The sequence below is a fragment of the Acinonyx jubatus genome, chromosome B4 (genome assembly GCF_027475565.1).
Source record: "Acinonyx jubatus isolate Ajub_Pintada_27869175 chromosome B4, VMU_Ajub_asm_v1.0, whole genome shotgun sequence".
Lineage (NCBI taxonomy): Eukaryota > Metazoa > Chordata > Mammalia > Carnivora > Felidae > Acinonyx > Acinonyx jubatus.
The window spans coordinates 115,099,419-115,113,115 of NC_069387.1; the positions used below are offsets into that span (position 1 = coordinate 115,099,419).

At 48.2% G+C, this 13,697-nt stretch overlaps 1 protein-coding gene across 5 annotated transcripts in view; it reads left to right on the top strand.

The window, feature by feature from the left end:
- The window catches only part of ELK3 (ETS transcription factor ELK3), a 67,255-nt gene that overhangs the window by 22,056 nt on the left and 31,502 nt on the right, over positions 1–13,697 (top strand). For 4 of the 5 annotated variants that reach the window (XR_008300413.1, XM_027071048.2, XM_027071049.2 and 1 more), the window contains exon 2: positions 4,998–5,206. Coding sequence is in view for 3 of the 5 variants with exons in the window: in XM_027071048.2 (XP_026926849.1) it covers positions 5,000–5,206 (207 nt within the window). In the remaining 2 variants the exon portion in view is untranslated. Of the gene's footprint in view, positions 1–4,997; positions 5,207–13,697 lie in introns of those variants that run through there. The other variant, XM_053226630.1, reaches the window with a different exon arrangement.

Genomic DNA, 13,697 nt, shown 5'->3' on the forward strand with positions numbered 1-13,697 from the left:
TGACTTGTTATAAGGTCTGCCTACTTCCCTCCTAGTTGGTCAGTGAGTAAAATAAAATCCTTCATTTTTATGTCTGCATGAGAAGAATGGTTTTCCCCACTTGGAAAATTATTTTATAACAAAGGAATTTCTCAACCTAAAGCTTCTCACTGAGGCCTTCCGTGACCTTCTGCTCATGCGCCCCCAGGCCCCCAGGCCCTTAACCTGCTCTGGCCATAGCACTGTTGTTCTACCTAGCGCTGTTCTGACGCTCACATTTGCTGTTTGTGGCCCATCTTCTCTCACTGGAAGGGGGAGCTCCATGAGGAAAGAGGTCGTCGTCTGTTCTGCTCATGGATGTCTCCCAAATACCCTGATGGTGTCTTGGCATAAAGTGGATGCTCAAAAAAATTTTTTTGAAAGCAGTGAGGAGAGAATTGAATCTTTATAGGGAATAGTGGTATAAACACATCTTACTCAAAAGAGCTTACATTGGCTCGGTCATTGCCATAACCTTTTTGTGAGTGTGGGACGTCTTTCAACTAAACATCATCTGTCATCTGTTAAATTGTTAATTTGAGTGGGACAGGGGAGGAAGCTATTTAATTTGTAAACTTCATTTTATCATCATATAAGAATCGTAAGCCTTGAGCTTAGATCCAGTTTTATTTATACCGAAGGGAGAATATGACAAAAATTTTAATGAAAATAATTTGTCAGTATGGGGGACCTATTTTTTTCCCTTTAAAAGGAAGCATGTGTCTTATTCAAATTGGACAAATGGCTTTAAATAACTAAACTCCACTGTGGGTAGATCTAGGCTGTAAATTACAAAGGAAAAGGAGGGCTGGGACAAAGGGCAGGTGGCTTTGTTCTCTGGAGAGGCTGTTGTCTCTGGTTAGCTCCAGGAGAGAGGGTGGGAAACATCTACTGTCAGGGGCAAGATTGAGGGGGGCCAACAGAAGACAAAGTGTTTACTGCTGAAAACCCATTCTTCCTATAAGAGTAATGGTGCCTTCAAAAGTGGACTTTTCCTCCTAAATATAAAAAGTGCAGAATTTGATTTTGCATAAAGAATGGCATTACAATACTGGATAAAATGTGTACGTCCAAAATAAAGTCTGGGCAGGGGAATGAGAAAGAGAAGAATTTTCTAATTAGTAAAAAGTTCAGGGAATATTTTTAAAAGATTTCTAGAAATTTCATGTGTTCATTGTATTTTAGGCAGAGAGTTGTGGGGAATCAGTACAAGAGCTTAGGCTGATGAAGTATTTTAACTGAAGCAGGTCTCTGTTTGCATAATAACATATCAAACCTAGGGTGCCTGGGTGGCTCAGTTGGTTAAGCATCTGACTTTGCCTCAGGTCATGATTTCACAGTTTGTGAGTTCCAGCCAGCATTGGGCTCTGTGCTGGCAGCTTAGAGCCTGGAGCCTGTGTCTCCTTCTATCTCTCTGCACCCTCCCTCCCTTCCCCCCTTCCCCCCTTCCCCCCCCCCCCCCAACGCAAGCACTCTGTCTCTCTCTCTCAAAAATAAACATTAAAAAATTGTTTTTTAATGTATGAAACTTAAATCTCAAGTATCAACAGTTTCTTGAACATTTTACTTAAAGATCCACAGTATGCTCTCTGAATTACCCACATTCCTTATAATGGCAGCCAGGTAAATTGGCCTTTATTGTACCTGCATTTAAAAAAACTTTTTTTTTAATGTTTATTTATTTTTGAGAGACACAGTGACAGAGTGAGAGCAGGGGAGGGACAGAGAGAGAGGGAGACACAGAATCCAAAGCAGGCTCCAGGCTCTGGGCTATCAGCACAATGCCCGATATGGGGCTTGAACCCACAAGCTGTGAGATCATGACCTGAGCCAGAGCTGGATGCCTGGCTGAGCCACCCAGGTGCCCCTATTGTACCTGCATTTTAAGACCTAGTACTTCATTAATGATTCTAGGCGTTAAAGAATAAAAAATTTAGAAAAAAAATCACTTGGGGGCTCCCAGGTGGCTCGGTTGGTTAAGTGTCTGACTCTTGATCTTGGCTGAGGTCATAATCTCAGGGTTCATGGTGTCTAGCCCCACATCAGGCCCTGTGCTGACAGCCCAGAGCCTGCTTAGGATTCTCTCTCCCTTTCTCTCTGCCCTTCCCCCACTTGCATTTTCTATCTTGCTCTCAAAATAAGTAAATAAACATTTTAAAAAATGGTTAAAATGGTAAATTAAAAAAAAAGGATGTTAGACAATGTCATAGTCAACTTTTGCTGCAACGGTGCCATGTAACAGGCAGCCCCAAGAGTCACTGGCTTACCACGGCATTTGTGTTCCTCGTGATGAGCTTCAGGGATGCTGCCTCAGACTGTGGGCTGTGGAACTTAGCTCCAGGCTTTGGGTGGAGTTCAGGTTGGCTCCACGTGTCTCATTTGGGGGCAGCAGCTTCACAGCAGTGACAGGAGCACAAGAGGAAAAGTGCAAACATGTGAACCTTCTTAGACCTGGAATCAGCATGGTTATCCTGTCTACTGAACATTGCATTGGCCAAATTGAATCACATGGTCAAGCCCAAATTGGAGTGGGTGGGAAAGAGTACTCCACCCACTTGAGCACAGTGCTGCACCATCTGGTGAATGGGGGAAGGGGTGAAAGATTGAGAACATCTATCCCCCTAAGTCATGCCCTGAGAACATGGTTCTGATACCTGGGGCTGGAATGCCATGGACCGGGATTCCAGGAAACATAAACTGCAGGGAGTCCTGTTTGGTAGAAACAATAACTGTAAAATACATTCAAATACATGAATAAGTTTCTGTTGTCCCATCTGGAACACGATGGTTCGAGTCCCTTAGTGCAGACCGCTGACCGCCTTCCTACCTGGCACGTGAGCCACAGGCCCAGCCAACCCTGCCATCCAGACCTCCAAACCCATGGCAGCCTTCTGCCCTTTGGAGCAGGTTCCTCTGAGCATGTGCTTGAAGTTTCAGAGATATTTTAAAGCTTACTGTCTCAAGTGTTTGGCCAAAAAAACACCCCAAAATTTGAGACGACTGTTAGCAATTCTTAGTGCCAGTGATGAGAAACAAGTTTGTGGCTTCCACAAATAGTCGGGAGGGTGGTTAGGAACTGGAGCCAGCAGGCTGCCTATCCCAGCAGTTGTGCTTAGCAAGACTCGTGTGTGAGTTGCAGGGGGGCGGTTTTGATCCAACAACGAAATGATTTACTGTCTTACAGACTGAGCGGCCATTGTGGTGAAGATTGATTTCTGTAAAGGATATCTCCTTTAAAGAGCTGTAAATAAAATGCCTTATGGGTTTTTGGAGAACATTCCTAATCTGCGTTCTCTTACCTGGAAAGCCCCATGGTGGCTTAGGGAAATAATAAAATGTGTTTTTTCAGCTAAACATCTGAAAAGGAAGAAGTGAGTGACTACTTCTCGGGTGGCTAGGTACTTCCACGTCCATTCCCGAGTGGGAGGAACGTAGCTTGTCAGTCTGAAAGCTGCCCCTTTAAGACAAACGCATGAAAGATGTGAGTCGACCTTACGGGAGACTGGGAGACGGCCGTGGGTGGCAGAGCGCTACTTGCCTATTTCGTTTCAAAAATTGGTACAGAGAAGTCGCCGCAGGAGGTTATTCTGGCTTCCGGGTCTCCTGGAGTTAGGCACCTCCTCACCGCTTCCTTGTTCTGGGCACCCCGGCTTCAGCGTCTCCTTGTTGCTCTCATAGCAGATGAGCCCTCTTTCTCTCGACTCTGTCCCCCACCTCACAGCTTGCCTTTGAAGCTTCTCTCGGGCCAGAAGCCAATTTCCCCCCCCCCCCCAATCTGGTCATCCCTGGCTTCCTCATCCTGGTACTGGAATGTCGCCCCTATCCTGCCCAGACTAAAAGCCAGGACGCTTCATGTGTCCAACCATGACAGGTGGTCTGAGGTGAAGCTTTGGAGGCCAGCCCAACCAACTATTCTTTCCTAATATAACAAATGGCTCCCCCCCTTTAGTTGAGAGAATTTATTGTTTTTATTTTTTAATTCCAGTATAGCTAACATGCAGTGTTATATTAGTTTCAGGTGTACAATATAGGGTTTCAACAATTCCATGCATCTGTCAGTGCCCATCATGATAAGTGACCTCCTTCATCCTACTAATTTAATGAATATTGACAACGTAAGTGGATTATTATTAGTAGTCGAATCAGTACACATTGCCATGAAAGCTCTTAAGTGTCTGAAGATATGAAACTGCCTGGGGGAGTTGGGGAAGAATTTCTTTGAGAAGGTTTCATTATTACTGGGTCATCACAGATAAGTAGGACTTTATCAGGCTCCAGGGCTAGGGAGCAGCATTTTGGACAGAAGGAAGAACACTTACAAAGTCCACACCAGAGAGTATTTTATAAGCAGGGAAGAAATGCTTTCCCATCTCAGCGTGTGTGGCAGTGGGTTTGATCTGCAACATGATCAACATGTCCCCAACATGTCATGGGGAAGCCAAGGGCTCTTCGAGTGGCCTTGGTGATTCTTCAGTTCCACAAGTTTTTATCAGTTCTGGAGGCAGCGCGTCCTGTAGTTACAGTGACTGATAGACCCCAGTCCCCTACCTAAAAGCACTCATCATGGAATCCAGCATTTCACAGCAAACCAAGGACTGGCGGCTGACCACCAACGGCGTAGATGGGACGGGTGGGAGCAGACGATAGCGTTAAGTGGGAATCGCTTGACTGGGGACTCATTCTGCAAGTGGGCGGTTCATGAATCTCTCAAGTTACTCCCAGTGCCACCCTGCTGCCCAACGGGATGTGTGCTGTGACCACAAGGATCACCGGGCTTCCCTGTGTTTCTGAATCGCGGCCATTTACGAAAATGAACTCAGAAGGCACCTGAGTCCAAGTGGCCTGTGAGAGCGACTTTTTTGTTATAGGTTCACTGGGGGAGGAACGGTAGGAGCTGAGGCGCTCGCCCCGAGACCCCCTCCCTAGCACCCTGAGCCGCACCTATGAGGACAGGTTCTCACCCAGCCTCCTTCCCCCAGGTATGGAGAGCGCGATCACGCTGTGGCAGTTCCTGTTGCAGTTGCTGTTAGACCAGAAGCATGAGCATCTGATCTGCTGGACCTCCAGCGATGGCGAATTCAAGCTCCTCAAAGCGGAAGAAGTGGCCAAACTGTGGGGACTCCGCAAGAACAAAACAAACATGAACTACGATAAGCTGAGCAGAGCCCTTCGATACTACTACGACAAGGTAAGCCCTCGACCTTACTGGAGACCGGGAGACGGCCATGGGTGGCAGGGTGCTACCTGCCTATTTCATTGATGAAAGCAGGTAATCACGGGCCATGAAGCAAATTAGAAAAATCAAATGGAGGCAATTAATGCAGGGGGGTGGCGGCTGGTGGAGGGGAAAGCTGTGCTCTGGGGATTTGTTTTCTGGAAGCCCTTTGGGTGTTCCTGTGGGTCAGATTGTGTTCCCTCTGCGTTTTCTCCTGCGATTGCTGCACACCTTTGCTAACAACAGAGATTGGGGATGGGCCTCCCCATCGTTAGGGCCTCCCTCATCATTAGTTGCTTGAGTGACAGGATGAATGTTAAAATCTAGAAAGTCTGTCTATCCTGGGTCTTTTCCTGGGAATTTGGTAGCTTGGGCAAGTTCATTAACAATTTAGTGCCTCAGTGTCCTCATTTATAAAATGGTTGATCCTAGTAGTTCCATCTTGGGATTGTTATAAAGACTTAACACGTACAGCACTTAGAATGCTTGCTACCAATCTGGGGTTTGCACCTTTCGTGGGAAATTTCTCTCATTGAAAGAAAAACCATTTTCCTTTTTAAGTCTCAGAGATGAGTCAGAGTGCTTTGTTAAGCGATAACACAGCATAGTTGCCAAAGCAGGGACAGTTGGGGTGAGTTTTACTGCATTTCTGGAAAAGCAGTTAATGCACCTGCTGGGGCAAAATTATTGCTATTTAGGGGTAATCATTTCAGGCCTGTGATTTTGGCCATTTCTGCATGGATCTGTTGTTGCTGTATATTTAGCCCCATAGACATAAAGACTTAGAGTCCTATTAAGGGTAAGCTTTTGTTCCGGTTTTACTGTTCATATTGAAAGGTGAATTAAAAGCTGATTTAAATATTAGTTCCTGATCTATATTTAGTGCCTGCCTTTTGCCAACCTCTTTGGAATTCAAGACAGAAGGATTACACATCTCAGGAAGTGGAGGCATCATTAATTATAAAGTGTTCCTTTATATGATCGTAATTACATATGATTATGTCATTGAAATGTTAAAGGTGCTTTCCTTTAATGTAGCAATTAATTAGTTCTGGCCTAATGCAGAGTCCTACTAAGATGTGAAAGCGCTTCTTGCAAATTGCCTGGTCTGAAAGACTTGCAGAGGGTTTATTGTTTTGCATTTTCCCCCAGGTTCTAAGTTGCACAATGGGAATTGGGGCCCTCTGAAGGAAAACAGTCATCATGCCTTTTGGCAGGGGGCCTGAAAGCATGGATTTGAGACTAAAAAAACGTATTGTTTTAAACTAAGGTGTCAAAGGTATGGAGTCCTGCCTCAGTATCTGTGACTCGTTCTCTCTCTTCTTGTGGCTTGGGCACTGGAGCCGAGGATCATGTGTCTTCAGCATGAAGGAAGGTCATGGGCTGGAAGTGACTCCTCAAAAGACGAGCAGAACCATCGCTATTTAAATTATACTTGATCTCCCTCGGAAGACCTTAAATGTCTAGGGAAAGTAATTTCAGGGCCTCCCGTCACCGGGTGTGTTTTGGTCCCTTCTGTGTCTAAGGCACCGTGCTGCTGCCCTTGACTCATTTAACTACAACAGCCTCCCGAGATGGACCTGACGGCCTCTCCTGTTACACACGACACAGGATGGCTTTGAGGAGAAACCTGCCCGCGCTCCTGTCCCCAGGAGACGGTAGTAGAGCCAGGGTTTGAACCCGGCTTGTCTGCCCACATTCCTGGCCAAAAGGCATATGCTGTACCTTCTGGGCCGTTTCTTTCCTTTGCCTCCTGAATATTTGAGTTCCAGGTAGGCAGTCAGGTAGCACAAAAGTTATATTTCTGTTTATTATCAAATACTGAAGAATCCTGGCGTGCGCCGTGCCTCAGGTTGAGCCCACGGCCCTGGGTCCCAATGGCCAGTGTGGTCTACTCACCCTGTTGTCCTCTTCCTCTCCCACGGGGGCCAAGCTTGAGGTTTGGCCACGTGACCTTTGAGCAGCCAGCTGGTGCTAACAGAGCAGGAGCAGCTCTTGTCCAGTGTGTCACTCAGGCTGGGCCACCAGGGCAAGATGCTTTATGTCCTTCCTTCCACATGTGTGCTCAATACCTATGTGTGTACACAATACACACGTGTACACAACACGTGTCATGGACACACTATACATGTGCGTGCACAATATACACGTGTATATGTAATACACATGCACGGACACACTATACTTTTGTGCACATTATACACGCTTGTATGCCATGTACGTGTCTGTGTACGCAACATACATATGTATACACATGATATGCATGCACACAGCATAATATACACACACATACGCAGTATTTGTGTGCACACACTATACACACGTGTGTGCAATGTACATGTGTGTGTACACGGCGTGCATGTGCATATATGTGATATACATGTACATGTATGCACTATGCATTCATGCACACAATGCGTGTGCAAAATACATGCACATATGCATACACAGTATATGTGTATGCACAACTATGTGTACACCCAATATATGTGTGTGTGCATGCTGTATATGTGTGCATGTACACAGTAAGCATGCATGTATGCATGCATGTATACACAACACACATCCAAAGGTACACAGTACACATGTGAGTATATGCAATATACATGCATGTGTGCACAGTACACGTGTGTACACAATATACGTGGCATGTACACAATACACATGTGTGCACATGGGCATTTGAATCTTTCTCATGAAATGTTCTCAAGCGATGAGTAAGTATGATCATTAGGCTCCTGATACAGTTTAAAATGCAAAGGGAGGCAAGAAAGGGGGCAGAGGATGAAGGGGAAGGGGGGAGTGGAGAAGGCCTGGAGTGGGGAGGAAAAAAAGAGGGGAGGGAGAGGAGAGGAGGAAGAGAGATGGCAACAGTCACAAAAATTTTAGTAGATTTTACATTTCACCGTGAACACTTCTTTCGACTTTGCCGGAGTTACTCTGTGACTGTATCTATGTGTTGAACCATAAGAAATTGCTGGTGTCTGACTATTTTTGACCCACAAAAATGGCAGGGTCACATGGTTTGGGTTCTAACCTGAGAGACAGAATTGAGGAGGGTCTTTGTGACTGTGAAGCTCCTGGCCCCATGGACACTCATAGAGGTGCCCCTCCCTCACTGCTGGCGTTCGTCACAGTGACCTGGCTCTCAGAGTGACCCTGCTGCCCTTTGGTGTCTTCCTCAGCCCCCTCCTCCGTCCTTCCGTCCTGTGCATCCTTGGCTTCCTTCCTAAAACCGGGTAAAACAGTAGAGCCTGCACCATGGGGCAGCCACAGGGTGGTGCTGGGGGTTAGCTGAGTTCACACATGGTCAGTTCAGAGAACAGTGCTCAAAATACATTAGGTGCTACAAAGTATTAGCCAGAGTAATGATTCAGATGATATTTTCCTTGTCAGTAACTTGAAAGCTTGAGACAGGTGCGCAGAAGAAAATTAGGACCTGTGTACCTCCTTCCCGCACGAGCACACGAGGTCTGGGGGTTAACAGCTCCTGTCGCATATGAGCTACCACGAGTGCTTTGTCGTCATGCTTTTCGGTGGCTAAAGATGGATGACCACGGTTTGTTTACCCAACTGCCTGTCTTTATTTATGTGTGCTGTTCTGAAATTCAGCGACTAAGACGCTTTAATAGTTATTTATTTATTTGTCTATTTATTTATTTAATGTTTACTTTTGAGGGAGGGAGGGAGGAACACTGGGGGAAAGGCAGAGAGAGGGAGAGAGAGAATCCCAAGCAGACTCTGTGCTGTCAACACAGAGCCTGACACGGGGCTTGAACTCAGGAACCACGAGATCGTGACCTGATCTGAAATCGAGAGTCGGATGCTGAATCGACTGAGGCATCCCCAAGGCGCCCCCAAGATGCTTTAATATTTAAATGATGCTTCCTTGCCCCTCTGAATCAAAGTGCACGCCTCTCCGTGCACCCCCAGTTGGAGCCGGTCTCCATCTTCCCTGTGCTCCCTGAGCAGCCAGCAGGGGTGTTACACTCCGCTCTCCGGGCTGGAGTCCAGCAGTCCCTCTGCCTCCGAGTCTCAGTTCACCCGTGGGAGAGGAAGCATCACCGTAGCGCCTTCCCTCATTGGATAGTGTGAGGATTAAATGTGACCACGTGTACGAGGTGCTCAGCACAGCGTCAGGTACCTGTTAGGTAGGCATTCGATATATGCTTGTCATTTCTCTGATCTGTGCTTATGAAACGTACTGCATTGTGTGACAGTCACCTCGTTATAGAGCTGTGTTCCTCACAAAACCGTCTTCACTGTGGTCTCCCGGCTTACCCACTTTTGTTGTCCTGGCACCTTGTATATGGTCTGGCACATAGGAGTTGCTCGGTAAACGTGAAACGAAAGAGCGGTTGGATAGCGTAATGAAGCGGATGCTACCCAGATACAAATCACTTATGTAATGAAAGGTGACATTAAGTACACGCTCAACTCACAGAGTGTTAGTGTCCTAGGGCTGTCGTAGCCACAAAGTGTGGGGTCGGGACAACAGAAGTCTATTGTCTTGCAATTGTGGCGACCAGAAGTCCGAAATCAATGTGACAGCAGGGCCGTGTTCCCTCTGAGACCCTAGGTAAATCCTTCCTTGCTTCTTCCTAACGTCTGGAAGTGGCTGTTGGTCCTTGGTGTTCTTGGCTTTTAGCTGCATCACTCCAGTCTCTGCCTGTCTTGTCACGTGATGTTATCCCTGTGTGTCTCTGTGTCCAAATTTCCCTCTTCCAAGGACACGAGTTCTACGGGATTAGGGACCACCCTGAGGACCTCCTCTTAAATACATCTGCAAAACCCTATTTCCAAGTGAGGTCACATTCACAGGTACCAGGGGTCAGGACTTCCACATTTTCATTTCGGGGACATACTTCAATCTGTAATGTATACATGTATTTCAGACACTACTAGGCTCTTTTAGTTTTACAGAATTACAAAGGGGGAGGATTGGAGATGATGGTTTGATGCAACACCCTCTGAAGGAAAACTGCGTCCCGTGACATGCACCGTGGCTAGACCCAACAGCAGGTGTGAAGCTAGATTGTGTGCCAGGCACATCATGGCAGTGGCACTGTGCTGGGTTCCCAGGGTGGAAGCAAAGATGAAGATGAGTCTGGTCTTGGAAGGAGTCAGGGTCGTTGGGAATTCAGCACCTTCCTGCTCTGCGAGAGCCAACAGTTCTAATGGAGGACTTGGATGGGAAGAAGAGATCACCCTGGGGGCGCCTGGGTGGCTCCATAGGTTAAGCGTCTGACTCTTGGTCTCAGCTCAGGTCTTGATCTCAGGGTCGTGAGTTCAACCCTGCGCTGGGCGTGAAGTGTACTTAAGGGGGGAAAACAAAGACTACCCTAATAGCTCCAATCCTGGCTTCGCAGCGCCTGTGGCCTGAGGCCCTGCATTTCTGTGGCTTGCCCATCACACGTGTGTTAGGGAAGGCTGGATGGTCAGGATCTGCTACTGAGCACTGCCGAGAACCTGCTGCCCCATGTACAACGTTTGAAGAGGCTGCTGGGAAAACCCACGTAGAATCCCAGGAAAGGAGCGATGCCCAGGCTGGGATGCAGCATGTTTTATGTTTCCGGCCTGGACTGAAGGCCCCTGGTCAGCTTGGAAACATGCAGGTCAAGGGAGGAGCCTGTGTCTGAGCCCGCGAGCACAGAAAGCAGAGCTCCTTTGTGCTTGGGCAGTTCAAAATCACTCTCCCCAAACCGCGTGTTTCCTGTGGTCTCCCTGTACGTCCTAGGACATGGCTTTGTTCGTCGTTGTTCTGATGGTTGGATTTTGGGGGGAGGGTTTGTTTTTTACCTTTCTTAGAGTCTTCTGAACTGAATCTTCCGGAAGGCCCTTTTACAATCCGATGCGATAGTAAGGATCTCTTTCAGAGATTTTCCTTGTTAACGAATTTAACAACTCTTTTTCACTCTTTAACATCAGACAGACTTGGTTTTTAAATCTATCATCTTGGGGTGGAGAAGCGAGGGGGGTCAAAGCCCAGAGCACGCCCGTAAGTGGCCCCGTGAACTAGCCACACCCGAGGGCCCAAGCTCGAGGCACGTGAGGCACTGCCACGATTTACAGCATCTGTCCACCTCTTGAGTAGCTTCTGGGTGGTTTTCAGTCACATGTCCATCTCGTTCTTTCACCCTTTCTTTCACCTCTGCCTTTTTTCTTCCCTGGCTCAGCCTTTCCTTTGAAAACATACCCCCTGCCCTTGAATGGCTCCAGGGCTGGTCAGGGAGACACAACCGCCAGGCAGTTATAATAGAGCGTTAGCCTGGCTGTGACACCAGCATCTGCCAGGACAGGGGAGGGAAGTAAAGGCAGAGAGAAAGCCCCCGGAGGGCAAGACACCTGCCCCAGTGTGGAGCAAGGAGAATGGGTTTCAGGCTGAACCAAGTTGGGAAAGGATATACTGAGAAAGGGAACAGCATGTGCAAAAGCAGGGAGGCGTGAGAGAGTTTGACTTTTGGTTTCCCAGGGGAATTCCCAGGCTTTTCCAGGGAATGAAGGGGAGGAGGGGGAGGGAAGAATGAGTGGGGAATAGAGCATGGAGCGTGTTAATGCTGAAGAGTTGGAACTTCGTGGCGAGGGCTGAAAGCGAGAGAGTGCCGTGGCCAGATTTGCATTTTAGAAATAAAAATCTTTGTCTCCTCTTGCTCTTCTTGGTGTTGATGCTGCTCCAGTCTGCACCTCCCCCCCGCCCCCCCCCCCCCCCCCCCACCCTGCTGATCTTTTTGGCCAGTTACCACATACGGATCTCTCTGGGCTGACTGAGTGGGCTCTATCCCGCCTTCAGGTCGGGGTGTGCAACCCCCTCCCAGGGGGAGAAGGAGCCCAGTGGGGCTGCCGCTTGCTCACCCTTGCACACGCAGCAGCTGACTTCCGTGGAAGAAGCCCCAACCGCAGACTCCCTGAGCTGGCTGCGGGAGACCTGGAGGCTTACGCAATCCCTGTCCTTTTTCGTCCAGCAGAGCTCTTGTCCTTGTTGTTGTTGGCGGTGAGCATTCATCCCAGGGGGAGGCTGGAGGCTTTGCCAGCTCCCTTCTCATCAGGAGATTGAAATGGCGATATGATGAAAAATCCTCCTGTCTCCACAGCAACATCCCGGCTTATCCTCACAATGTACCCAACGGTCTTTGCTTAATTGGAAGAAGTTCAGGGGAGAACAGTCAAGACAGAGTCATTGGCAGCATATTCCTGGAAGTAGAACGCGTCACCTTCTTAACTTAATTGGATAATTCATTTTAAATTGGGTGTGCAATCACGACAGGAAAATGTTCGTGTTAATAATACATATCGGAGACCGCCTGCCTGTGCCAAGAAGCCTGGCCCTGGCAGAGTTCTTTAATTCCCCAAAATAAATTTTACAAAGATAAAACGATGTATTGTCTGTCAGAGTGGAGAAGGAACAAAAGTCCAGCAAGCATTTGCATCCTGGAACTTTCTAGAACACTCTTGTTGGTTGTGAAATTCCACAGAAGCCCCATGTATCCTGGGCTGTGTTCAGGAGTGTTTTGTACATCAAAGTTGTGCCCCCCCTGTGCCCAGCCCTGGATCTGAGTGTTAAGGGTCTGGTGTTTCTGTTGGGTATTTTTTTTTTTTTCCCTTCCTGTCACATCAAGCTGCTCAGATGGTTTGAAGTACCACAGATGGTAACTACACTTTGCTTGGGGGCCGAGGGGAAAACTAGGGACTTTCTGGAAGCTTTTGGTCCTGGAAGCTGCCTAGAGACGGGCGTGGGGCGGGGCGGGGCGGGGAATGAGCTGGTTGCCTCACCAAGGTCTTCCAGCCTGGTCACACTGCCCCAGGCATGAGCAGCCGGCCGAGGGGGCTGGGCTGTAGGGGGGCACCGCACGTCGGTGGGGGGTGCTGTCTGTTCTGCACATGCTTCCAAGCTAGCTTCGTGGTGGCACTCAGCGTCCCCCCAAGTAGGGCCGTTGCTAGGAAACACCCAGAGTCTTGAGGACCTTCAACACTGTGTTGACGGGGCTGCTGTGGACCGTGTTCAGCTGCCAGTGCTCCCCGGCAGCGTGGCCAGATCCACTTACGTCAGGCAGTTGCCCAAGCCCACACTGGTTTGCCGGCGAGAGTGTTCCTGCTTCTGGGCGGCTTCTCGCTGCAGGAAAATTCAGTGGTTGTGTAGACACGCTGACAGAACCCTTAACGTTCCCATCATACCGCCCACCACCCACCCACCAGCCCAGCTGCTCCTCTGGGCAGGCCTCCTCCCCACCTCCTGCCTGTGCTCTGACAACAGTTTACCCCGGCTCCTACCCCCTGTTTGTGACATAAGGAGCGGAAGCTCGCTTGTGTGGAGGATTTGTCTTAAGCCAGCCCTGTGGTAGATGTTTTTACATTTATTGACTCATTTTTTAACATGTGAAAGGCCTATCGTCACAGTTGGCAATGGGCCCATTTTAGTGGTGGGATACTGAGTCTCCGAGAGGTTAAGTAAGAGACTCGAGACAGA